The 27,360-nt window shown below is 41.9% G+C and overlaps 1 protein-coding gene and 2 long non-coding RNA genes across 5 annotated transcripts; 2 read left to right on the top strand and 1 right to left on the bottom strand.

Annotated features, from left to right (window-relative positions):
• Positions 1–641: 641 nt before the first annotated feature.
• Positions 642–22,026, bottom strand: GEMIN2 (gem nuclear organelle associated protein 2). Of its 3 annotated transcripts, XM_027827617.3 has the most exons (10): positions 21,698–22,026; positions 14,071–14,155; positions 7,662–7,751; positions 5,742–5,801; positions 5,418–5,531; positions 3,728–3,772; positions 2,390–2,458; positions 1,956–2,066; positions 1,601–1,659; positions 642–1,158 (listed from the first exon to the last, which is right to left on the bottom strand). In XM_027827617.3, exons 1-10 carry the CDS (start codon positions 21,817–21,819, stop codon positions 1,119–1,121), a joined length of 795 nt encoding a protein of 264 aa, XP_027683418.1. In that variant the 5' UTR covers positions 21,820–22,026; the 3' UTR covers positions 642–1,118. The 3 variants fall into 3 exon arrangements, with proteins under 3 accessions (XP_027683418.1, XP_043403806.1, XP_043403805.1); XM_043547871.1 differs by lacking the exon at positions 7,662–7,751 and having other exon boundaries at positions 21,698–21,893; XM_043547870.1 differs by lacking the exon at positions 1,601–1,659 and having other exon boundaries at positions 21,698–21,889.
• LOC119566443 lies at positions 5,526–10,834 on the top strand. The gene is made up of 2 exons (XR_005225552.2): positions 5,526–9,686; positions 10,391–10,834. It is a non-coding gene; the product is annotated as an uncharacterized LOC119566443 (long non-coding RNA).
• Positions 15,672–20,826, top strand: LOC122466106. Its single transcript, XR_006291373.1, has 2 exons — positions 15,672–16,054; positions 19,292–20,826. It is a non-coding gene; the product is annotated as an uncharacterized LOC122466106 (long non-coding RNA).
• Positions 22,027–27,360: the final 5,334 nt, after the last annotated feature.

Genomic DNA, 27,360 nt, shown 5'->3' with positions numbered 1-27,360 from the left:
GTGAAAATGACATAGTATAGTAACCTGCCATTTATTTGAAATGTTTAAGTATTTTTTCTTGTATATACCCAGACTTGACTACAAGTGCCAATATTGATAGCAGTTAAAGCAAGAGAGAAACTAAGAGCATAGAGAAACTAATTTCATTTTGAAGTGGTTAAATGTACAAAAAGCATACCTGATCAGTGTATGAGACTAGTCTTATACATCCAGTAAAATTAACAGGATTAAGGTTACAATATTTCTGTCTATATTACATTAAAGCCAGGTCAAATAATTGTACAAGCTTGTTCACACTAATAAATACTCATTATGCTCTTGTGAGTAAATGTGTAATTATTTTACTGCTAAAATTAGTATAAATTAGTTTTATTGCACTAGCATCCAACATTTTCAGATCCTTTGTTTTATCTCATGAATACGGAGCTAATTGTTAAATATATTAGAGTCCCTAACTAATAAGGAATATAGTTTTGTAGTACTATTTAAATTCAGTACCTGAATTGAGACCATAAAAAAACCCCTCACTCCATGTATATCTAACGTGACCACCAATTCTGAAAAGTTGCAGTTTATAAATAGCAAAAATAGATGCCAAGAAGCAATTTTTAGAAACATTCTAGCAAGACGCACACACTGAGCAGTTTTGAAAATTTTATTGTAAAGTTTTACAAAACCCTTTAATATCTGACTCTTTATCCTGGTTCAGGAAAGAGCTTTCTCACTGCCTCAAGCTTTCATTTGTAAAAAGCTTGGGGCGCAGTCTTGCAAATCTTTATTCACATGAGTAATTCAATTTCAACAAAAGGGCTTACTCTCCAGAAGTAATTTTTCAGGATAAACTACCCTTGGGTGCTTACAACAGCTCAAGTTGCATACTGCTTTAAAGACCACTTGTTTTTGAAGAGAAACAGGTTTATAGAAAGTGGGTAGACACTTCGCTGCTGACCCTTTTCAGGTCATGGATTATTCAGTGAGACCAGCAGTCTTTTGCTCAACACCATTCAAGCTCACTACTAAGAAGGTACATTTTGAGCTGCATTGCACGTGGCTGTTTAACACTGATGATGGTGTTGGTTTTATAGTGACGCGAGACATATAATGTCCCCAATCTGGGATCAGGAGGGCTCATCAGCCAGATCACGTTGATCAAAATACCTATCAGAGAAACATAATTTGAATATATGGAGAACAAAGTTAGTCTGATAAAGTGTTAAGACATTGTCTCCCCCCCAGTAAGTAATTGACAGTGTATTTGCTGTATTTTACCACTAGTTTTTATTCCCAGAATGTTTTTGGCTTCATATAAGTAATTTTAGATTTGTTCAAAAAGTTCATCGTTTATCACATGCTTCAGATGAGTTTTTATTTTATTTTACTCACCTCTCCTTGAGGAAATCAGTATATGCTTCGTTTTCTCCTGGTTTTAAAAGTAAGTCATTTTAACTGAGCAAATGTGTACCACAGTATATAAGGTCTTTACAAAAACACTGTCATAGCCAAAATTCCTTAAAAGCTGATCATAAAGCCAAGATTTCTGTGCTTGCTGTGTACATAAATTACTCTAAATTCTACTTAATAAAAATGAAGCTTGCAATACCTGCTAACTAAACAGATTAACAAATTCAGAGCAGACACTTTCTCTTCATTCTTGTTCTCCTGCAACAAAGGAATATGAAGTCTTAGGTCATATGTCTAATATTACTTGGCTGCAGAAAAGGACTGCCATTCTTAGGCAATTTGTTGGGTTCCCATAAAAATCCAGTAGTTCATTCTCCATACTCTGCTTTTTCATTCACTTGAGTCTACTATATACATATACATACACACACACTATTAAATCGAATAACTTGGATAAATGCAAACTAAGAATTTTATTTCTCAACAATACTGTCAAGTCATCCCCCACACTACGCTGAATTGTAAGAATTTTCCCATATTAAATTGTTACTTACCTCTAATACTCTGACTTCAGAGCATCGTCTTGCCAATTGCCGAATCAGGGAGTGGGCTTCAGGCAACAAAGGCTTTTCAAGACATGCCAACAAAGCATAAAGCCATCTGCCCTAAGTGGATTTAAATAGAAGTAGTACAGCTTGGTATTTTCCAAATCAATTTTTACCGTAATTAATTGGTAACACACCAATTGTACTGAATGCTAGTAGAGACCAATATCTAGTTCAAGAAAACACATGCATTAATAAATATTGTCATGATAGAGGGGAGATAGGGAAAAAAGTTTCAAAGTTTGTTTTAACACCAAGCGTGTGCTCCCTAGGGCATACCTACAGGCAAAGGAGACAAGTTACCATAGCTATGAAAATAAATTTGAGTTTCTTGATATTTGAAATATACAACTCTTCACTGAGTTAGAATAGATTAAAATTACCAGTTCTGGAGTAAACTCTTTCTCTCCAAACCAGTTTATCAGATATTCCAGGACGCTAGTTACTGTTGCCTTTTAAAAGAGGAAAAAAGAAAAAAACACCTGAAAAGAAGAATGACTATGTATAACGGTCATTGCACCAATTTTTGATGATTATAGTTTACAAAGAACTATATCAAAAGCAAACAGAAGCGTGACTTCACTTTTCATAGTGAAATGACACTTGTTTATATATCCACTCTATGGTGCATCTAGACAGGCATTTATTTCAGTCTGAAACTTGATATAAAGGAGAAAGGAAATTTCAGGACAGATGTTGCTGATATTGGAAAGGACTTGAATATATAGTAAGAAGAGGAATGATGCCCAAAGTGGACCACAATACTTGAAAGTCTTTCTATACCTCTGATTTTAGTTTTATGTCAGACACAGAAAAAATTCAGACTGTTTAGAGATGACTTAACAGGACATAATAGTACGAGGGGTAGTATTAGCATGAGGGGCTTCCATGGTGTTCAGAATGCCACAAGACATTCCACATGCTGTTCTCCGGGTGGCTGGCAACATCCGGGATAAAATTCCATCAACTGAGGTGTGGAGGCAGCCTACAGGCAGACACCCTATTGCATGGGTTCATGAAGTCTGTTCCAACGTCGGACTTTTTGCTAGGGTGATCAGACAGCAAATGTGAAAAACTGGGATGGGGGTGGGGGGGTTAATAGGAGCCTATATAAGAAAAAGACCAAAAAATCAGTACTGTCCCTATAAAATCGGGACATCTGGTCATCCTACTTTTTGCCCATCAAGCCTTTGCAGACACACAGGAATGGACCAAATGGTGAACAGTCACTACAGCCGACCATTTGGTTAAGCGTTGAAGTAGTAGCAGCAGTGGTGCAGTAAGCAATGTGAATAAACATCACATCTGTCATGTGTTTGTTCTCTCATCCTCTCTTCAGGAGGAGAAGCATGTGCAGTGGAGTGTATTGTTTTGGTAGGGTTTTTATTATTATTATTTAAGCCACAAGCATGCGAATGTGTCCTCAGTACCAGCAACAATAATCAAAAGTAATTCACATGAACAAAAAAAATATTTCTATTTAAACACTAAGTATCAATGAGAAAAGGGTAGAGGTTTGATGTGTTAGTTTTACCAAGTAAGACTCTAGTGGCAGATTGCGATAATGCCTCAAACAAGTTTTATGGTATAAATTATTGTTTCCTTTAATACAATGACACTCAATCAATGGGATATCCATGGAATTAATAGGAAAACTATAGAAAAAGTAAATATTTTTGGTGAGAAATATTTTATTCTCATAAGTAGAAACATTGACTTACCTGATTCATTCTGCTAACAATACTTAAAAAAGGGGGAAAACCAATCTGAAAAGAAAAATCACGGTGGAACTGTAATATATGAAGTAAACTTCCCAAGAAATGCCCTTGTATTTTAAGATTTAAATCAGAACAGAGTTTGAACGTGAGGACATAAATCCACTTCATATTTTTCATTGTAAAGGGTTTTCAAAGCATACAAAGTTCTAATTTTGAAAATGCCAGTTACAATTAATAATGCGAAGAGCAATAAATACTCCTGGAGGAATTCTGTACCAAAATATTAAAAATTCTGTGCACATTATAAAATTCTGCATATTTTGTCAAAACAACACTATATAATCACGCCAATTTCCATTATTTTGGTAATTATTTCAAAATATCTGTCAGTAATTATGTCTATAACAATACAGACAAAAAAATTCTCCCAAGCGCAGAGAGTTAAAGAAACCTCTATGACAATCCAGTTCCTGTTTCTTTTCCCCCCTACTCCCCAGAGCCCAGCTGGGGGGCCAGATACCCATAACCTCTTCCCCTCCCAGAGCCCAGCTGCGGGGCACCCCCCAGCCCAGTCACTTGCATGCACCCCCTACCCTCCCAGGCCCCAGGGATCCAGAGGGAGAAACAGCATGATGCTGGGTCCTGGGCTTGTTTGGAGTTTCCTGCACGCCATGTCCTTCCTTCAGGACGTGCTGGGAAATGTAGCTGCCAGAAACCCTCCGGCTCCTCCTCCCCCTCCCTTCAGCAGTGTCTTCTATTTGTGAGCTGGGCTCTGCCAGGTCCAGTGCCACATAGTGGCGGCAGGCAGCTCTGTAGCCCATTTCTGGGAGGGCGGGGGGAATTCTGCCCAGAACATTAATTTCTGCACCAATTTTGCATTGTTCAGTGGCACAGAATTCCCCCAGGAGTAAACAAAGCAAACATAAGCAGTAAAAAATAGCTATTCATCTAAATGTTACCAAATACTGGGAGAGGCAACAGATTTTAAAAGGATACAACTTGAATTTCTTTGAACTTCAATTTTTTTAAAAAGTTATTGTTTGGGTCATAGACTCTTTAAATAGGTCCTGAATTTTTATAAGTGTTTTCTGGCTCTCTAATGTTTACTAAGGGCCTTTCTGGCACATCTAAGAGCAACAACAAACATGCCTGAGCCCACGTCTCCACCTACCTCTCTGTATACACTCATGCTCACCCAAACTCCTTCCTCTCTGTACACACCCATGCCTGATGCCTTTGTGGCTTCAGCTTTGCTGCCACCACTACTAGTAAGCCCACTCTTAAAAGGCTTAGGGAATAGCATATATGAGAGTTCCCTGGAGAGTGGTCTGCACAGGAGACAAACTGCAACTGACCATCAACAAAAAATGGAGACTATGCAGAAAATGCTGTTAAACATACAGAATAAAACATTGTCTCTAACATGTTTCAGTTAATAGTAATCCTAAGAGTAGCTTATAGTAGTAGATATATTTCCATCTGAAAATTAAGTAAGATCAGATTCTCTGCTTCACCAGGATTCCACTTAACACAGCAGGCAGGTGTGCAGCATGTTCATCAGAGCCTGTTTTGCATTCAGATTGGATCTGCACTGAGCCCAACACATCAGGACAATTTCTGGAAGCTGCTAATGAGACATAACTGCCAAGAACCAAGAAGGAGCTTGAGTACTCTTATTAAAAGTGATACCTACCTTTATGTAATCAATTCCTAGGTTTTCATTACCAGACACTGCAATAGCTGTTTCCGAATATAACTTTTCACCCAGACAAAACAGTTTCCAGCCTTCTTCATCCTCAGATTTTGGCTGAAAAAGGTAAATAAGAGTGGGCTACTTTTCAGATGATGTTATGATTTGTATTTTCATTACATAAATTATATATTTTCAAATAATATATAACTCTGGTAATCCTGATTTGCAGTTAAACACAATTACTAATGCACCACCATTATCAGCATAATACAATTTAACAGTAAAATAAACAGGTTCACAAAATTTGTTATAAAATTCACTCACCATTGTAACATTGCTGTCCAAATGTTGTGCCTTCCAATGATTTCTGTGTTTGTTCAAACTCTGTAGGATTAAAATAATTAAGCTTGATTATGGTTCATAATGTAATGATTTTATTCTAGCCAAAATAGCTTTTCATCTCCAAATTGCTTTAATTGGGCCTTCATAACCATAAAAAAAACAATTCAATACCATTATAATGGTTATTTCTTTTAGAAAAAGTAGATTGCATGTTGCTGTAAAAATATGGTAAATAACTGATCAAATTATTCATGTATTTCTTTTAATATAACAACGTGTTGCAAGTTGTAAGACAGAATTTACTATTTTATAACCTGTAAAGAGAGATGAAATATGAAGAAAATGTGTTGCTTGGTTAGTCTACTCCTTAAAATGTTACTTTAAATGCTTCTTCATTTATATAGCTTTGACAGTCTCTAGAACCATAATTTTAGCACTATTAATCCTTTAAAATGTTAACTTAAGGTAAGCAATCTTAAGAAAAACAGTTTTCAGTTCTTGAAACACTGCCCTTGCTTCTGTTTTGAGATGTATGTTTAAATGGGGAGCTTTCACCTTCATAAGCCAGCTTTCTCCTTCTTCTGGATCTGGCAGAGTTAGCATATGTTTGATAATCTTGCCCTAGAAATAAGCCTCAACAAGTACTGCAGTATCCTAAATGAGAGGAACACTGGCTGAAAGGAACCAAAACCTTGTTTCAACACGAACACTAAAAGAGATTAGATGTATTCAGATTCTCAGTCCAGTATGGGTCAAGGACCTTCATACCATAAAAATACCTTTTTGAAAGGAGATATGTAAAGTTTGTCCAAAACCAAAATGGCCTGCTTTGACAGTATTCTGGAGATTGAAGTTTAAATCTTTGGAATTCAAGGTATGTTTTCCAACCAGTGACGGTTATTGCAGCAAAGTTTTTGTTGTTGTTTTTTAAGCAGGCACCATGAGACCAGAAATCTGTGCTAAAAATCAGAAGAGCTGACAGATTTTATACAAACTTAATGTTAGCATAGAGGGCTAGCTTTCTGATTCTTCTTCACTGCTATTCTTGCATGTTTTCATGGATACTAACACCAATGCTTTTCCTTCCCCTCCACGCTAATTCTGTCAGAGGTAAAAGAGGTCGGCATTTAACATGTTGCAATAGGAATGCTATATGTTTTAAGTCACTTAAGATCTTGGAGTATTAAAACTTTGTGGTAAAAGTCCAGTTTACTATTTGTTTACCTTTTGCAATTTACTCAGCTTGGATGGGGGGTGGGGGGGGAGAGGCTATTCAGTTTCCCTTTCTAGTTCTCATAAAATGGGGCAACTTGCAAGCATTGTATGGAAAATTTAAGATACGGCCATCAGATCTGTGCAGATGGACCTTTCTATCTAGATGGAATCCTACTGAACTCAATGGGTTCCTGTATGGGTGCAAGGTACTGTCCATGAGCCCCATTACTGGACTGGGATCCAAATGTTTTTATTTCGATCTTAGTAGTTCATTAAAACATTCCTATTAATACTACATTTTGTAATATTTTTTGTTAGCTACAAAAAAACCCCTAAGCTTTGTCCTCAACTACTTGACAGAGATCCTTTTAATACACAGATATCATCATTTACAAGACTGTTCTCAGCCAGCTAAATGTATGATTGCCTGTTTTCTCCAAGAACCTCTTTGGTGCTGGAGTGTCATGATAAATTAGGTTTACCAAAAAACCCAAACAAAAAAACAAAACAAGTTTTCCAAAGACAGAGCAGTCATCTACTTTATTTACTATCTTCTACCATGAAATGTTACGTCCTATATCTTTCCCCAGAATACAGTAAAGTCCACCCTTCCACCCCAAAAACCACCACCACACTAGATGCCATCATATCCACACTGCACTAGTTTGTGAACACTCTGTTCTTTACCTGACGAACTGCTGAAAAGTGAGACACTTGCTGCTGCTGCCATTTGAGAGTTGGAGAATATCCCTCAGGGGCAGGATGGCATCCTGTGAGCTAAGAAAGCATAGGTAGGATTTTTTTTTTTATAACAAGTAATCAACAAACAGAACTCTAAACTAATCAAGTCTAAAACTAAGAATTTCCACTTAAAGTACATGTGAAACTAGGAAGACAAGAGATAATTCTACTTTGAGAAAGAAAATAAAACCAGCCCCAATTCTCACATTTTACAAAAGAAATGTCATGTTTTGACTGGTGATATGCTGAAGATATCCAAATGACAGATGTACCCCACTCTCTTACTATTAATGGGGAAGTATTGTTTTCTCATAATGATAGGGGAAATTCTCTAAAATAGAACAAATGGTCATTATTTTTCTTTTTCTGAGTGTAGATTTAAATAGTTTATTTTGCACAAAGTACAAATGCAAGTTTTACAGAAATCTGAATCAGATATATTGACTGTCTTACTTCATATCACAAGCAAGTGGATAGCCTGATTTGCACAGAATAAAAGACTGATCTATAAAAATACATTGTTTTAGGGCCCTAAACAGATCTACCACTTCAATTAAGATGGGGCAACTGCCAGCCATATAAGACATCAGTGCAGAATCAGAAGAATTACCGTTCCAGATCTCCAAATTAAACCCCATGAATTGGTAATAAAAATCTAGGAGGTAGAGATGAAAATTTTTAAATGCTTGTAGTTAAGTGCCTTTTAGAGGAAGGGATAATGAAAAACCTCTGTAATGACTTCTTGCAGGTGGGATGCTGAAAATTTAGCAAGAATATAGGATCTCTCTCTAGATTAAAAGTGAACCCCAAAACTCACACTAATCCACTACTTTTACAGTTCAGTATTGAGCCAACTCCCTATTTTATTGCATTAAACAAGCTCTGAATGATTCACTGGAAGACACACACAAGCAGGAAATTCCACTATTATTTCTACGAGATACAATGAGTTAAAGAAAAGTTAATCTGAACTGTAATGTATATTAAAAAAATTGAATAAAATAGTTTCAGGTACCACATTTTGCCTGACCACATCCCAATTTGATTTTACAAACACTTAGGCTTGGTCTGCACTACAAAGTTAGGTCCACGCAAAGCAGCTTATGTTGACCAAGTTTGTGCATATATCTATGCTTAAATTGGTCTCCCTCCGATGTAAGTGCCTCATTATGCTGACACAGTTATACCATCTCTCCAAGCGGCGCAAAGAGCCACAGTCCATGTACTTAGGTCAACACAGGGCAAGTGTAGACACTGCATTACTATAGCAATCCTAACTGTCGTCCAGCAGCTGTCCTATAATGCCCTACACTGATCACTCTGGTCACCATTGTGAACTTCACTTCCCAGGGGTCACATAAACCAGAAACCCCTCCTCCCATTTAAAGCCCTGCAAATTTTTGAAATTCCATTTCCTGATTGCCTGGTACAGTGTTCACACCTAGCAGCTTTCCATTGTTGAGTGCAATTGCTCAGCTGACCACGCTGGCTATATACTCCAGATGCACTCCTGCCTGGAGCAGACAGGAGATATTGGATCTCCTGGGCCTGTGCGGAGAAGAGGATGTGCAGGCCCAGTTTCAAACCAGCTGTAGAAATGTCCATATCTACCAGCACATTGCTCAGGGGATGCAAGAGAAGGGACCAGCAGCAGTGCCGCACAAAAGCCAGGAAGCTGTGGCAGGCATACCAGAATGCCAGGAAGACCAACTATCGATCTGATGCCAAGCCGCAGACCTGTCCCTTTTACAAAGAAATGCAGGCCATACCTGGCAGAGATACCCCTCCCGACGCCAGCACAGTGGATACCTCTGAGAAGCCAAAGACATAAATCCCTGGTGTGAACAGTGAGGAGGAAGAAGAGTTGGTGGTGGAGGAAGAGGAGTATGGGACAGGTAACCAGGAGATCCAGCTGCCCAGCAAGCCAGGACCTGTTTCTGACTCCACTGCAGTCCAGCCAATCAAGCACAGGTGAGCCTGATGCAGGGGAAGGAACCCTGGGTAAGTGTTTAGATAAATTTTCAATTACAGGGATGGCACTGCCAAAGCATCAAAAGATGTGTTCTGCTTTTTCATTAATTTACTCATGATAGAAGAGCTAGTGGTATAACCAAGAGATGTAAAATTGCTATCCGTTTTTCATTCCACTCTAGAGTGGGGGAGAGGGGGGAGAAGAGAAGGAGAATATGATCATGTGGAGCAGTTTATGTATGTACACAGGGATGTTCCTTGAATCCTCCTGAGAGATCTGTATGAAATTTTCATGGAGGTACTCTGCAATCCTCTGCCAAAAGTTTCTAGGGAGGGCTGCCTCATTCCTCTGCCACAGGACACTATTCCACAACACTCAGCAACAACTTCAGCAGGCACCATTGCAATACACAGGCTAGTATCATAAAGGCCCAGACAGCTTCAGGACACCAGCAGCAGCTGTCCTCTCTCTACCTTTGTTACCCTCAGGAGTGAGATATCAACTAAAATCACCCCAGTCCCCAGTGGGCCACTCTCACCATGGCTGGTGCTGTGACTGACACTGTCCACAAGCAATCCCAAGCAGAAGTGAGAACGTAGTGCTTAAAACTTTAGGAAAGCAAGGAGAGTGAGTTCAGCATCCAGGTCCGCTTTCTTAGTGAATATGCTGACAATGTTACCCCATGTGTTTTGTCTTAAAACAGCTGCCATTACAGCCTTCAGGATCTCCCCCTGCACACCTGCAGAATGCCTGAACCAGATGAGGAGAAAGAGGACTCGGGATGACATGTTCAATGGGATCCTGCAAGCCAGAGCTGCATTGTATCATGAGCACAAGGCATGGAGGATGAATACTATGGACATCCCACAGAAGGAAAGAGTGGAGAGGGGAAAGGCCCAAGAGTTCCAGCAGGAAAAAGGAGAGAGAGATGCATTAGGACATAATAGGGATTTTCAGGCAGCAAACACAGATGTTGCAGGCTCTGGTGGACCTGCAGGTTCAACAATCCCGAGCTCACCTCCCTCTACAATCCATTGAGAGCTCAGTATCAGGAACATCCTATATCCCCCACATAACATTCCATGTGTCATCATTCCCCATACCACTCCACCCCAAGGGACATTAAAGACAATCACAGTTTCTCATACACTGACTTGTAAAAAAGCCATGGTTGGTGTATGTGTAGCTGAAATCAATATGAACATTTTTTCCCCTTCATAATAAATTAAGAGAACAGAACTTACGTTTTTATTGTATTTGTTTTAAATTGCACAAGTTGTTTTTTTTAAACTAATTTTGTTACAGAATAAAATTATATTATTTGGAAAATAATTCATCATTATTAGTTCACAACATATGCTGCCAAGTGCTCAGCAGTTCTGAAAGCAACCAATTACCTGTTACTGCATGATGACACACAAATCATAGGCTCATTCACAAACAAAATTAACAGGTGAAATGACAATGTTATATTCCTACACGTAATTGCCACCAGGCCACAAAAGAGCAGAACCTGGACAACACCACACACTACTCTGGCTCGTTGTTAAACTGGTCTTTGAAAGTCTCCCTGAGCTGTATACCTCCTTGTTAAGCTCTTCTAATACCCCTTGCATCTGGCTGTTCAAATTCAGCAGACATCTGCTCCACTTCCACCCTCGTGGAAACTTTTCTCCCTTTGCTTCACATATATTATGCAGGACACAGCAAGGAGCTATAACCATTGGGATATTTTTCTCACTGAGGTCCAACCTTATGAGTAAACAACGCCAGTGACCCTTCAAATGACCAAATGCACATTCAACTGTCATTTGGCACTTGCTGAGCCAGTAGCTGAATCAGTCCTTGCTGCTGTCGATGTGGCCGGTGTACGGCTTCGTGAGTTGGGGGAGTAAAAGGAAGATTGGGTCACCCAGGATCACTACTGGCATTTCAACATTCCCACTGGTAATCGACTGTTCGGGAAAGGAAGTCCCTCCTTGTAGCTTCCTGAATAGTCCTGTGCTCTTACAGATGCGACTGCCATGTACCTTCCCTGGCCAGTCCACACTGATGTTGGTGAAGAACCCCTGGTGATCCACCAATGCTTGCATAACCATAGAAAAGTAGCCCTTTCCGCAGATATTCTCAGTGGCAAGGTGGTCTGGAGCCAAAATAGGGATATGCTTGCCATCTAGCGCTCCACCACAATTGGGAACCCCATTGCTGCAAATCCATCCACTGTGTCTTGCACATTGCCAGGAGTCACAGTCCTGCTTAGCAGAAGGCGATGAATGGCTCTGCATGCTTGCATGAGAATGGCCCCCGCTGTGGATTTCCCAAATCCAAACTGATTCCAGACTGACCGGTAGCAATCTGGCGTGGCAAGTTTCCACAGTGCGATCGCCACTCACTTCTCCCTGTCAGTGCTGTTCTCATTTTGGTGTCCCTGGGCTGAAGGGCTGGGGCGAGCTCAGTGCACAAATCCAGGAATGTGGCCTTGTGGATCTGAAAGTTATGCAGCCAGTTTGTCACCCCAAACTTGCAACATGATGCAACCCACCAGATCAGTGCTGGTTTCTTGGGCCCAGAAGTGGCAATCCACCATCTGGAGCTGCTCTGTGAATGCCACCAACAACCGTGAATCTGTCCTCCAAGGAATCATCATGGTCCCCACTCATTCGGTTCTTCTTGAGGCTCTGCAAAGACTCCAGGATTGTGAGCTCTGTGCTTGCAACGTTCATGACAATAGTGCAGAGCTGTGCAAGCTCCATGGTTCTATCAGAGATAGCAGACAGCGAGGAGGGCCATGTGGGTTTGTGGAATTTTGAAAAAGAGGTGCAAAAGTTATGGATACATATAACATTATGGGATGGAAACAGTAGCAAACTGGGAAGTCGACCCCATGCTCCCAGCTACCCCTGCATGACTCATTTCAGCCCCGTCATGCACTGCCAAAGCTTCCCAAAAGACAGTGAACACGAGAGTGGCGAGTTGCACAGTGGGATACCTATGCATTGTGCACAGCACTCTGCATTGATACAAGCACTCCTGATGAGTATGTTTCTCACCGAACCAAGGAGCCAAGTATGCAGGCGCACAAGCGACATACTAACTTTGGCAGCTGTACGCCAACGTAACTTGAGTAAACATAAGTTTGTAGTGTAGACGTGCCCTTAAACAAAAACATTTATCTCCCCTGTTGTGTGATCAATAGAAACAAAAGGGAAACCTGTCAAAGCAAATAAACTAAGACGACACACTTTCTCCTCTACCATCTCTTAAAGATCGTAGTCTGATCTGCCTCAGTTCTCCATCTACAAAATGCGGATAATATCTCACTGGGGTGTTAGGAAGATAAAATCTATTAATGATTGTGACGTGCTCAAATAATAAGGTGAGTAAGGCTATATAAGCATCTAAATAGATTTTAGTAATATTAGATTTTAAAAATCATTTATGTTAGAATATTAAATAGATGGTGTCCCCTCTAGAAAGTAAAACAAAATACTATCATTCTAAGGGCCTGATCTAACTCCTATCATCAAAGTTAACTGAAGGATTAGTAACTTCATTGGGAGGTAGTCAATTTTATGGCTTATCATAAGAAGAGAATACAAATCTTTCTATATGTACTTGAAAACCCCTCCCTCAAATATTCTCTCCTTTCTTGATGGAGTTGAAGTGAAAGAGGAAAGTGTCCCAGGTTGTTCAACTGGAAATCACGAAGTAAAATTGAGCAAATGAAAATTGTATGCCAATCCCAAGAAATGTTTTCCAGCTGTGAAATATCAGAATAGAGTTTCCAGAAGAGAAATTGTAGAAGCTCCATTATTTGAACCATTTCAAAGGGGACAGGGCAAAGCCCTAGGACACATACAGTAGGGAATAATCCTGTTTGGCTGACCAGAATGGATGGACTAGGGTGATTTAAAAAAAAAAAAAAAAAAAATCTGAGAAACTAGCAACAGTAAAAGACTAAGAACATACTCTGTATTGATATCCTTGTATCTTTCAACTGTAGGAAAGTTTTATGACAAACTTTGTTATAAATCTTTAAATACAAAATTCTTTCAGTTGCATCTGCAGTGAGAAAATATGATCAATTATTTTTGCTGTAGATACAAGACAATATTTTGTGTGAATGTTATCAGTTAGATTAGTTGAGTTTTAATGAGACTTCAGTTATCCAGTAATTCACAATCTGAATCTGCAAGACTAGATTCCATTTACTTCTGCAGATTACTTAAAATTCAGGTACTCTACGACATGTTTGATGCTTATACCATGCATCCAAAAATTTTAGTATGAAACCAAAAGCTTTTATTCTCATTTAACTGTCTAGTCTGTTTTTCTAAAAAAATATTTTAAAAATATATACACAAATATATACACAATACTTACTGAAATATTCACTGTCTGCTTCTTTCTCAACTTTCTGGGGTCTATCTGTGCCACAACAACATCTGGGCATCGTGCTGCTTCAATCCTTCAAACAGAAATAAAAGGCTATGTTTTAAATCCCTCAGCTGCGTCCCTTAGAACCAGAAACGGTCACAGGTTTGGGTTTGCATGAGGAGGTACCTGATCAAATACAAAATATTTGCACAATTCTTAAGTTATGAATTAGAATCTATTGAAGAAAGAAAAGTTAAAAAAAATATTTCTTACGGAAGGGTATGGGTTGAGAGTTTTTAAAAGATTTATGAATTTACAATACAAGCTATGAATGGTAGATAAGTGCCCCCATGTGAGCCAGTCTGTGGCACAGCCAGGAACAGAATTCAGGACTTCTGATTTCTCATTCTGTGCTTCAGCCACAAGACATCTTTCCATCATAAATATCAGTAAAGGTCACTGCTATTAACAGCTGTAGCTAGTAAAATACCATTGTATTCCTTCTGTGAAAAACAGACTACAGTCAAGAGTAAGAACTTTCTCCTATTATTTGATTATGCCATAATCTGCCTGTCAAAAACATGTGATGATGGATCAGAAAGTGCAGTGGAATTTTAGAAAATGTTAAAGAATATGCTTGCTGTCTGAAATGAGAAACTTATGAATATCAAAACCTGAACAACCTAGAGCAACAGAGTCAGGTAATTTTAGGCTTACATTTTTAGTATTGTTAAAAATAGCCTTGTTATGAATATTGACATTAATTTAAATTCTCAGTAAGTTATGTAACTAAGTAACATTTGCACCTTGAACACTGATGTTACTTTGTAAGATTTACAAAGTTTAATTAACAATAGTATTATTCAGACATCAAACTTTGTAATTACTTGTATTATGGTAGCACCTAAAGGAACCAAATGAATTCATAGCACTTTTGTGATGGGTGCTTTCCAAACACATAAGAGATAGTTCATGTTCCAGAGAGCTTATAGTTGAAGGCCCCAATATTGCAACCATGTACAGCATAAACAGGGCAGTTTGTCTCTGCACTTAGAAATTGCTGGACCAGGACCTAAGAGACAAGACAGCTAAAGGGTTTGGTAAATGGGTTAGGTATAGAGTCAGGGACAGGACCTGGATCTCTTAATTCCCAGTGCAGTGCCTGAACAACACCTATTTCTTAAGGGTATTGTTGGAGACCCCAGGGTATGGCCACTAGTTCAGTTGAGGGGATGGAAGGCCATAAGGGTCGAGGAAGTCTCCCTGCTGAAGGCCTAAGGGCTTCTTCTCAACCCCCCTTAATAGAATTCAGGCCTGGCTGGTTTGAGTAAGCTCTTTTGCTCTTAAAACAATGTTGCAGCCGCAGATAATGTCTCATAGTGTAAGGTTTGCTGACGCCAAGTTAAAATAGTAGGAGATAGTTACAAGGCCAGACAGAATGTGCTGGTTGTTTAAGTTGCTAGGAATGCTTGTTAGAGGTTGCAGGAAATAAACATTGTTGTAACCCATATAAGGAAGGCAGAGTATTTGTGTAAAGTTTTGATTGGCTAATGTGTAGTGCAGTAGCATTAAGGAATACAAAAGTATGTGTAATGACCTGCTCTGATGTGCAGGATTTGAGATTCTATTCTCCCTGTACCTTGTCTGCAGCTGCAAATAAACTTTTCTGCTTCTCCACCCCGTTGTGATTATTGAGTGAAACACACCGGGTAACGAACCTCTGCTGTTGTTTTGCCTCTCGGCACTGGGTGCCAGCAACAGCTTTTGGCGTCCCTGGGTGGGCGATGAGGCTGCAATTTAGCCTTGCCCGGATCCCTTCCGGCGGTCGAGGATTGCAGCAACCACCGACGCCCAGCGCGCACCGGTGAGTTCATCGGGGGCCTCGGAGGAGACGCAGTTTGATCGACCTCGGAGGGCACAACAGTGCAACGCACTCACATAGTGGAGAAGCAGCTGCAGGCGATGGTGGGGAACCGGTCCCTTGGATAAGGTAGGAACCTTTTGAAATCTGGATTATATGCTCTGTTGGAACCTGGGGACGCCCAGAGTTACCCTGGAGGTATGGGACAGGAACAGAGCAGGGTACGGTGCACGCCCCTAGAGTGTATTTTAGTAAATTGAAAGGTATTTGGATCAGATCCAATGACTAAGGGTAAATTGAAGCAATTTTTATGGTTGACTGGCCTCAGTACCAATTAGAGGACCAGGAACAGTGGCCTCCCGGAGGATCACTAAATCATAATACAATCCTCCAGTTACTCCTGTTCTGTCAGCGAACGGGGAAGTGGAATGAGCATTCGTATGCTTACTTGTTTATGACCTTGTGGTCTCGTACTGATATTTTACCACGCTGTAATTTAACCCCGATTGGCCCAGTAGCAATTAATGTCAGTCCGCGGACCCACACCCCAAATGTAATGGCAGATCCGGTGTCCCCTTCGGCCCCTACACCCACACAGAGCGTGTCCCCTTCGGACCCTACACCCACACAGAGCGAGGCTCAGAGCAAGATTTCTAGTGAAGCTTATAGTGAGGTTCGAGCTCCATCTGCTGGATTATATCCGTTACTTACCGAGACTAAAATTGCTAGAAATGCAGCGGAAGGTAGACAAGCTGCTCTTATTATGCAGGTCTATACTCATGCACCTTTTAATCCTATGGACCTGGCCGCTTTCAAAGCACAGGCTGGAGAATTTTCTATCAATCCAAGCAAGTTTGTATCAGTTTTTGAGGGATGTCTTAGCAGCTACAAGCCAGACTGGGATGATTGTAATGTCCTTCTGCGAACATTATTGACTGAGGTTGAACGAGAACAGGTCATAGCTAAAGCAAGGGAGGAAGCAAAGAGGCGATATGACCAGGACCGTAACAGTATCCCGACCCCAGATGATCAGGTTCCTATAAAGGATCCTAGGTGGGACCCAAATGACAATCAGGCTATGACCCACCTCACCTCCTATAAGGAGCTGCTACTGTATGGACTCCGTCATGCAGCTGTCAGACGGAATAATTGGACTAAACCATATGAGGTAGTGCAGGATCCAAAGGAAAGCCCTGGAGCCTTTTTACAGCGCACTCGAGACACGATCCGACAGTATACCAATGCAGATCCTAATGATCCACAAACTGAGACAATTATTAAAGGAGTATTTACAAGCAGGGCAGCCCCTGACATTAAGAGAAAGCTACAGAAAAAGGAGGATTTGATGGGTATGACCACGGCACAGATTTTAGAAGCAGCAAATCTAGTGTATAGTTTAAGAGAAGTGGAGAAGGAGAAGAAGCAAGTGAGATTGATGGTAGGGGCGGTGCAGGCAGGCACGAAGGGAAGTGAACGAGAAGGAAGGGACCGTGGACGCAGACGTCCAGGCCCGCGGGAGAGACGACTGGGGCGCAATCAGTGTGCCCTGTGTCGGCAAGAGGGACACTGGAAGAATGAGTGCCCAAACAAGAAGGAAAGGGGGGGTACTTCTATGATGGCGATAGAAGAACAGGAATAGGGGTGTCAGGGGAGACAGATCATCCTACCCCCGGAACCCCGAGTAAAAATGCGGGTGGGAAATGAAGAAATAGATTTTTTTAGTGGACTCTGGAGCAGCGTGAACTGCTGTAAATCAACCCCTTCAGTTGCCAGTAGCAGACTCCCTCACTGTGACAGGGGCCACAGGCAAAGATACCAAGCAAAGCTCTTAGAGAACCCTGAGGTCACGCTGCAGCCTTGTCCATCCCTTAACCCTGCCACCCTCTTACAAGAAACTGAGAAACAGGAACATGACTGTTTGGAGATCATAGATGCCCAATATTCTAGCCGCCCAGACTTGAAGGATGTGCCCCTCCCAAATGCAGATTATGAGTAGTACACTGATGGGAGCAGCATGGTAATAAATGGGCAAAGAAGGGCGGGTTATATTATTGTGACCCTCAATGACACTGTGGAAGCTGAAAGTTTGCCCGCTGGGACCTCTGCCCAGTTGGCTGAGCTAGTGGCCCTGACCCGTGCACTCGAACTGTCTAAAGGAAAATGGGTCAATAATTTCACTGATTCCAAATATGCTTTTGGTGTGCTGCATGCTCATGCTGGCCTGTGGAAGCAGAGGGGAACGCTGACAGCCCAAGGCTCTCCAGTCAAGTACGGGCCCCAAATTCTCCGGCTTCTAGAGGCAGTGCAACTCCCTTTGGAAGTGGCAGTGGTACACTGTAAGGCCCATCAGAGGGAGGATCAAGATGTGACTAGGGGTAATGCCAGGGCAGATAGAGAGGCGAAGCATGCTGCCACCCTGATGTCCCCTCAGACTGAGAACACCTATATGCATGCCCTTATCCCATCAGTGGGGGAGCTCCCGACCCCTCAGTATTCTGGGGAGGAGAAACAGCTAGCTGACAAACTTGGTCTCCAGGAAAAGGAGGGATGGCTTCATTCCCTGGAAGGGAAAGTCCTCTTACCAAAGGGCCTAATTCTGCCAGTATTACAGAAATTACATCAAACCACTCATTCTGGCAGGGAGGCACTTATCCAACTAATGGGAAAGTACTTCATAACCTCCAGACTCCGACCCCTGGCTGCCCAGGTACAAGCGGACTGCTTAGTCTGTCAAAAGAATAACCCCCGACCAGGACACCCAGTACCACCAGCGGCCCTGGAACCCACTCCAGGCCCCGGATGGGTGTGGCAAATAGACTTTACTGAGTTTCCCCGGACCCAAGGGTTCAAGTATCTCCTTGTCAGAGTGGATAAATTCAGTGGATGGCCAGAAGCCTTTCCATGTCGCAACTGCACTGCCAGGACAGTGGCTCTCAAGTTTGTTAAGGAGATTATTCCTCGCTTTGGACTTCCCCAGTGGATGGAATCTGACAATGGAACACACTTCACGTCAAAAATCATCCAAAGCATCTCAGACGCCTTACAGATTCCCTGGAAACTCCATACACCCTGGAGACCGCAAGCCAGCAGGGTAGTGGAGCGGACCAATCAGACCCTTAAGTGACATCTCTCGAAAGTATGCCAGGAGGCCTCCCTACGGTGGCCTGATGCCCTGCTCCTAGTTCTGCTCCGCATCCGTGCTCTCCCAAAGGGTAGATTAGGGCTCAGTCCCTTTGAAATTATGTTTGGAAGGTCATGGCCTATGAATGGTACACCGGTTGTGTCAGGGGGAGAGTGGGAATTGGGGAATGGGTTTTTGTCTCAGTATATGTGTTCCCTGTCTGCTGTTCTTTTGTCTCTTCACAGGTATACTAAGGATTCCCAGTCTCTACCCTTGGATTCGCCCATCCACTTCCTGCAGCCTGGTGATTCAGTGCTCGTATGTACCTGGAAAGACGAACCCCTCCAGGAAAAGTGGAAGGGACCCTATACCATCCTGCTGGTCTCCCACACGGCAGCAAAGGTCGAGGGACACAAGAATTGGATTCATTATACCTGGCTGAAAGCGGTGTCAACCCCCCCCCCCCCCGGCTGAAAGGTGGACTGTGCTTTCAGCCCCCTCCACTGAGGATCTTGGACTAAAATTACTATTTAAACAGCAGCCCACTGGGAAGGCAGGAAAATAGATGGGAAAGTATATTTTATTCCCCCTCTTGGCCATGTGCCTAACTGGTACTGCTGTTTCAGGCACTGTACCCGTAAATACCTGGCTGGCACTGGCCCAGAGTGCAGTGAACGCAACGTCGTTCTCAGAGAACCTTATTCTCAGAGACTGAGGCAGCAGCTCTGGCCTTTTCCTTAGTTGGTATTCCTGGGCTTGTGGTGCATAATTATCACGCAGTAGAGCACCTTGCCTGCACGGTGGCAAAGGCCATTAATTTAACCTCAACCGTCCTGGCCCAACTCTCACATGAGTTAGGGGAAGTACGTCAGGGTATGCTACAAAACAGGCTGGCTGTGGACTATTTGCTTCTACGCCATGGTCACCTATGCCAGGAGTTTGCAGGCATGTGTTGCTTTAATATAACAGATGCAGGGCCATCCGTAGAAGCTGATTTACAACGCCTAAAGCAGCTGGTAAAGGGCATTCATCAGCAAACTGGGGAGGATTGGCTAGGCTCTCTATTTTCTGGTTGGGGCCTTTCCCCGTGGCGAAGTGGGTTGTTTAGCCTATTATTTAAGTTTTTTTTCCCTGTATTAATCATGTTATGTTTACTGTGTTGTATGTGGTCCTGTGTAAAAATACTTATTTTGCATAGTTTTGAAAATTTTAATTTTATGGATAGCCCGCTAGTAAGTAAATAAAGATGAGAAGACTCAAGCAATAGAAATGAGTATTCTCAAAGGAGGGAATTGTTGGAGACCCCAGGGTATGGCCATTAGTTCAGTTGAGCGGATGGAAGGCCATAAGGGTCGAGGAAGTCTACCTGCTGAAGGCCTAAGGGCTTCTTCTCAACCCCCCTTAATAGAATTCAGGCCTGGCTGGTTTGAGTAAGCTCTTTTGCTCTTAAAACAATGTTGCAGCCGCAGATAATGTCTCATAGCGTAAGGTTTGCTGACGCCAAGTTAAAATAGTAGGAGATAGTTACAAGGCCAGACAGAATGTGCTGGTTGTTTAAGTTGCTAGGAATGCTTGTTAGAGGTTGCAGGAAATAAACATTGTTGTAACCCATATAAGGAAGGCAGAGTATTTGTGTAAAGTTTTGATTGGCTAATGTGTAGTGCAATAGCATTAAGGAATATAAAAGTGTGTGTAATGACCTGCTCTGATGTGCAGGATTTGAGATTCTATTCTCCCTGTACCTTGTTTGCAGCTGCAAATAAACTTTTCTGCTTCTCCACCCCGTTGTGATTATTGAGTGAAACACACCGGGTAAGGAACCTCTGCTGTTGTTTTGCCTCTCGGCACTGAGTGCCGGCAACAGCATGCTTAGGGAGGTTGTGGAATCTCCACCATTAGTGATGTTTAAGAGCAGGTTAGACAAACACCTGTCAGGAATGGTCTAGAAATAATATAGTCCTGCCACGAGCGTAGGGAACTGGACTTCATTAGATGACCTCTGGAGGTCCCTTCCAGTCCTATGATTCTACACTGGACTGTAAACCTGGGCTCAGACTCAGGGTGAACTCAGTGAACTCACAGGACCCAGGTTCTCGGACCCAGTGGTCCAAGCGTGAGTCCTGCTGTGATTCAGGTCCAAGCCCTGTCATTTTACACCGTGGATACAGCTCAACCCTGGATCTCCAGAGGTCTGACCTGAGGCTGCACCCAGGTCCAGCAAATGCAAGCCCAGGTTCAGACCGCAGAGCGGAGTCGCGGACCCACAAGCGGAAGCTTGGAAACAAGGGTCGGCAGGCGGGGAGACCCGGGTTGACAATGCAATGTAGGGGGTGGGGCGGCCCCCACACAGGCTGCGCGCTGGGGCCAAGGGGGGCTGGAACCAGCCCCGCAGCTCGCGGGGCGCGCGAGAGCGACACGGGTCAGGGCACAACTCCCTGCGCCCCCGGCCCCTTCACAGACGGGAGGGGAGGGGAGGGGCCCAACGCCCTCCCCCCAACGGGATCCCAGGCCGGGCGTGCTCTGGAGAGGCGACCCGGCAGCCGCCGCACCTCACCAACGGGAAGCGAGGCCCGGCCCAGCCCCCGCTCGGCTCCCCCACGGGGCCAGAAGGCAGCGGGGCAGCCCCCCCAGCCAACCCCTCCCCCACTTACTGGACCCGCTTTAAATACTCCGAGGGCGTCCGCGGGGGCATGGTGGGGTCGAAATCCTCCGCGAGGTCACAGTCCCCTACAGGCAGGAGCCGGGGCATCAGCTCCTCCACCGCGGACTCCATCACCGCGCCACGGCCGCTGCCACCGCGGGGCGGGGGGAAGAATCGTAGGGCGCAGGCGCATTGAGGGACGCCGCTTAGTCCAGGGACCGCCACGGCGGCGGGTTGAGGACACAACGCATGCGCACTGCGTGACCTTCCGGGCTGGGGAGACAGCCCCTTCCGACGCCTGCCAGAGCTCGGTGCAAGCGGCGCAGCGCGCTGCCTTTCCCAGGGCTCAATGGAGGTTGGGACGCCTTCTAGTGGTGCGGCCAAGCTCCCGATCTCATCTCCTCCGACCGCGTCCCGATGCTTCTGGGACCACCGGTCTGGGAGCTTCTACCCCACCGGCCTGGCTTGAAGCCTTCCTGGACCCAGTGCCTTTTGAGCCTGCAAACACCATCCCATTGCACCGTGTGGTTCTTGTTCCAAGCAGTATAAGACACACTGTCTCCTATTGTAATAATAATTGTGCACAGGACCATCTGCTGCCAATACAGACAGTGTATAATTTAGTACCGTAAACAAAACACTACAGGGTGTATTCCCTTTTAAATAACACTAGGCCCTATTTTCCATACAGTTCCATAACCTCGTGGACAAAAGGAGGGCATTGTTATGCAATAGGTTCCCAACAAACCACTGCCATGTTGGAATGTGACTTTCCAAAATAACATTGCAATGTGACCATTGTTATGCACAAACTCAGAAACACTGAAACCTTAGCACAAGCTTGGTATGTAGCTCTCAGCTAGGAAACAGAATGGGAGTAAAATTGTGCACAGACAGACAGGTCTACAGAGAACTGCCATGTACTAAGTTTATAATTCAGGGGCACACTTGCCCACTTCTTTACTGATCACAGGTCATCTCTTGACATAATTTCTGGACCCAGAAACACACTAAGCCAACTTTGCCACTGCACTTCAACCTAGAACCAGGTGTACCACAGCTTTCCCTTCATTTTAACAGCCCTGAATCAGACACCTTTTCACACTTTAGTACACTTGTGTACAGATCTACAGAATGGGTTTGCTGTCACTATGGCCACAAATTAATGGCAGAATGAAATATAACAGTTGGCCAAGAGATTTATGTCTCATTGCCTTTTGGGGGCTGATGTATCACAGTGGAATGATGGATTGGGATTGAAGATAGAGAGGAGGAAGTTTCTACATGATCCCTATGAGAAAACCTCTTGAAGGGCTAACCTTTGGCTTAACACACAGAAATACCAAGCAATCCTGTATATACCAAACACACTTGTGCCCAAATTGTTCTCTGATGTTAATCCACAAATTATAAAGCAATTAAATCTCCAAAACGCCATTGAATCTATTTAGCTCTTTAATAACCATTTTAAAGGACCAAAGCCAGTGTTCTAACCTAAATTTCAGCATTAGCAAGTGTTTCTTTCAGCGCCAGTGCTTAAGATTCAATCTTTCTCCATTTAAGTCAATGGAAGTTTTGCCATTAGTAAATTATTTCTTAATTTCAAAATTTGTCTCATCTGGCAGCTCCCCTTGCTTTCTGTAAAAACAGAAGAAAAGATCAGTGTAATTAGGATGTTGACAGGAACTGGACTTTTATATACAGGGATCCATTGCTTGTCTTTTGCCCCATGTCCCAGAGAAATAAACTAACCTTCTTTGGTAAATCTTAAGACCAGTTCTTTTATTTCAGGCTGACACCTCCATCAAATGAGTAAACATTTCAGCCAAAAGATGACACATAAACACACACAAGTCATCTTAAATGAAGGCAAAGGGACATTTAAAAAACAAACAACAATGTACATTATAGAGAACATAAAACTTTCTCAATCCCTGTGACAAATGAGAATAATGATACTTCCCTTCTCTGTAAAACAATTTGAGATCTATGGATAAAAAGCACTATAAGAGCTAGATATTAATTAATAATAATAATATAATTAATAATAAAATATAGTGCCTGCTCTAGGCAATGATACAAATATTTTATGTACTTATTCCTGAAGGGTCAGTGAAAGGATTTTTAAATTTTACTGCACACACTGCATTTATTGTATTTTTTTTTAAACTATTTGAAAGGCACTTTTGGTTGTTTCTTCTATATTTGAGCAGTTCTGAACAAGCAATGACCTTCAGCTTCCCTCTCCATTCATTTTTATTTGCTTTTAAGGTGTGTCTCATAACCATTTACGTATAACAGGCAGCTTTACTCTGAAACCAGGATGTAACTTCCTATTAGTGCAAGTGACAAGTGTGAACATCACTTGAAATAAGACCTGCTTAATCAAAACTACGTTGGCATTTCAGGAGAGTTTCACACAGTGCTAAAGGTAAAACCTTAACTTTGTCAATATATAAATGGATTTCTTGAAAATATTCAGATTTTAGGATATATGATTTTATCTGGTGTGAAGACAAGAATTATAAAAAGAGAAAATCAGGGATTTTGATGCAGCAAGTTTAAATGTACATTACTTTTTAATTATCTAGATGATTTTTTTCCTGAACATTTCTAATGCTGCTTTTTGAAGCTGAATAACATACTTTGAACTCATTACTTACTTTTAAATTGACTGTTACAGGAAAAACTGATGGTTTTCCTAGGACTATCAAGAACCAAGACTTAACAATGGAATTCCTGCAATATCTGGCAGAGCTAAATATGATTCAGAGGATGAAGAAGAGAAAACAGTCAGAGCTGAATAGTCTTTCTCCTTATCAACTGCCTAGGAGTTACAAAGGAGTAATTTCTTGAAGAAGAGGTGAGTTGCCACCTGTTGATGTGAACTGGTGATTCAAAATCTAACACACGAATCTGTAACATATTGCAATAAGGTAAGAAAAATAAAGTAGAATTACCATATATTGTAACACCAGGGGATAACAGAAAAGAGATTTCTGATTACGGTGATTGCTTGTTTTTTGACCTGTTTATCCATTACATATATGTATCTATGTGTCCATCCAGGTATTTTTGCTTCCCATTGAGGTCCCCGCCACCACAAAATCTGTGCACCTTCCTGAAGGGCTCTTTGGGGCACAAGAAATGTGGGACTGGGCCTTTATAAAATTAAATATTTATTCTTACAATGATTGGTAACAAAAATATTTTATACCTCTTATCCTCACTGGGCTTTCACTATATTGTACGCTCCTGATTTTCTTTCTTTCTTCCTTCCTTCCTTCCTTTCTTTCTTTCTTTTTCTTTCTTTCTTTCTTCATAGTTAGCTCTCTGCTGCTGTCTACAGGGGTACTCCAGGGCTCTGTCCTTGACCCTCATTTCTGTTCCCTTTACAGCCTTTCTTTGGGCACCATAATATTGAGGGAGTTTTTCCATCTGCTTTAACAGCACCTGCCAAGGGACTATTTGGGGCTCCAGCCTTTTTTTTGCAGGATAGAGAGTCTGGATACCCTCAACTCACAGTTCAATATTTTCTCCAACGGACAGTGTGATCAGAGTGTGTGTAGCGGAACTCAGAATCTCTCCGTTCAGGCAGTGTGGGACCCTGCTTTTGTCTGCAAGCCCCTTAAGTCATGAAGCCAGCCTGGTCATTCAGAACATAAGATGACTGGTGAATAGCAGTAAAGGTAGTAATTGTGTAGAATTTCACCATAACCACAGTTAAAATACAAATAATGGATGTAATGATGTTATAGTCACTCATAATTGATTCACTGATACTAGATGGTTATTACCATGTGACATATATTTTCAGATTCTGTGAGAAAAAGTGCAAGAGAGATGATAAGTGTTTAGCCTCCCAAAATCAATAAGATTCCTCAGAAAAGACTACAGTTACTGCTTTGTCCAGGACATTTTAATCCTCTTTCTCGGAGTTGTTGGTTAAAATCGTTCTGGCATGGTAACATTGCTTTGCAAACTGAATTACCGTAAGAATTTTGTTTTCGAAGAAAACAAAAACTGATACAGTAGCTTGTAGCCTAAACAAAAACTCTGATACATTGAGGGGTAAAAGTTATTGTTACTTGCGAAAGTATTTTGGAAAATTTGCATTTAAACAAATTCATTTGGGAACATAATCAGGGACAGTCATATGAAGAAATGAAAAGTGTAATAATATCCTGCTTTATTAGGTATCTCCTTGAATATAATGGTTACTCCTTAAGTACTTAGGTGACCACTTCTGATGTCCCCTCCATAGGCGCTGACTCCGTGGGTGCTCCGGGGCCCAGCCAATCAGCTCCTCCTCCCAAGCACCTCCTGCCTGTCAAGGATCAGATGTTCAGTGGAGGGCAGGAGGTGCTGGGGGCAGGAGCGGGAGGATTGGGAGCAGAAAGAAGCAGAGCGAGAGTGGGCTGCGTTCAGGGGAGGGGGCAGAAGGGGCCAGAAGAGGCAGAGTGGGGGTAGAGTGGGGGTGGGAAGAAGCGGGGCAGGGATGGGGCCTTGGGGGAAGGGGTGGAGTGGGAGTGGGGCCTGGGGTGGAGTTGGGGGTTGAGCATCCCCCAGGAAATCAGAAAGTCAGCACCTTTGGTCCCCTCTACCATTTCATTATTATTCTATAGGGTTACCAGATAGCAACTGTGAAAAGGGACGGGGGTGAGGGATAATAGGCGCCTATATAAGAAAAAGTCCCAAAAAAGTGACAGTCCCTTTAAAATGGGACATCTGGTCACCCTATTATTATATATGATTATTAACATACACTTCCATTCCTATATACAAATATTTAAAATCGTTAAACATTGTATGTTTTATATAAACTATAGTAATTCATAGGGTAAAATTAACAAATGCATAACACAGAAGTTTCATTAAAATATATATACAAGCTAACTGGTATCATTACTCTGAAATAAGTAAGAGATTTGAAGTGTTTGCTTGTCTCTTCCACCAAAAAAAGTTGGTCCAATAAAAGATATTACCTCACCCATCTTGTTTCTCTCATAACTAAGGGGTGACAGTTAGATTTATGAAATAAAATAATCTATTGAAATATAGCACATACAAGCTTATGCAAAGTTTAGTTACGAAAACTAAAATAATACAGTCTTGCCAATTTAAAATAACAACTAGGTATTCTATTTTAAATTTATTTTGGTAAACTGTAACAAGAAAAAATAATTGTGCCTGGAAGAAATAAAGCAGATTATTTTTGGGAACTAAGCACTGATATTTGGAACATGGATTAATTATTGATCTCAATGGGGAATCTCTGTATTCTTTCTTTACATAATTTATTATACTTTTAGAAATAACACAAGGAATATTGCTTTTACACAACAGACAAGCAGCCTAAACAAATCATAAAGAGAGTAATTTTGAAATCAGTGACAAAAAGCAATTCTGAGAAAACATTCATACCACCTTACAGAATAAAAAGCACCCAAAACACCTATTAAGTACAAATCCTAAAAGATAGGCAACATGAAAAGTGAATTTGTGGAACCTGGGAATGTTCTAGCTGTCTTCTCTGTACAAAGAGTTTACCTGAAACGGACCATAGAGTAGAAAAAACAGGACTGAGAACAAAAATGTATACAAATACATATATGTACACACACACACCATGTGTGTATGTATATAAAAATAAATAAAGGGTGATGTAATGGT

This window comes from Chelonia mydas, chromosome 6, assembly GCF_015237465.2.
Source record: "Chelonia mydas isolate rCheMyd1 chromosome 6, rCheMyd1.pri.v2, whole genome shotgun sequence".
Lineage (NCBI taxonomy): Eukaryota > Metazoa > Chordata > Testudines > Cheloniidae > Chelonia > Chelonia mydas.
The sequence above is the reverse complement of the archived record's forward strand: the minus strand, read 5'-3'. Positions and strand labels throughout refer to the sequence as shown.

What these genes read in the sequence shown, in the direction of transcription:
- GEMIN2 (XM_027827617.3), bottom strand. Translation starts at nt 21,819, where the DNA reads ATGGAGTCCGCGGTGGAGGAGCTGATGCCCCGGCTCCTGCCTGTAGGG. An exon ending in TAGGAATTGATTACATAAAG is followed by an intron (nt 3,773 to 5,417) that starts GTAGGTATCACT and finishes TTTTCTTTTCAG; the next exon opens with ATTGGTTTTCCCCCTTTTTT. An exon ending in TTGTTAGCAGAATGAATCAG is followed by an intron (nt 2,459 to 3,727) that starts GTAAGTCAATGT and finishes CTCTTTTAAAAG; the next exon opens with GCAACAGTAACTAGCGTCCT.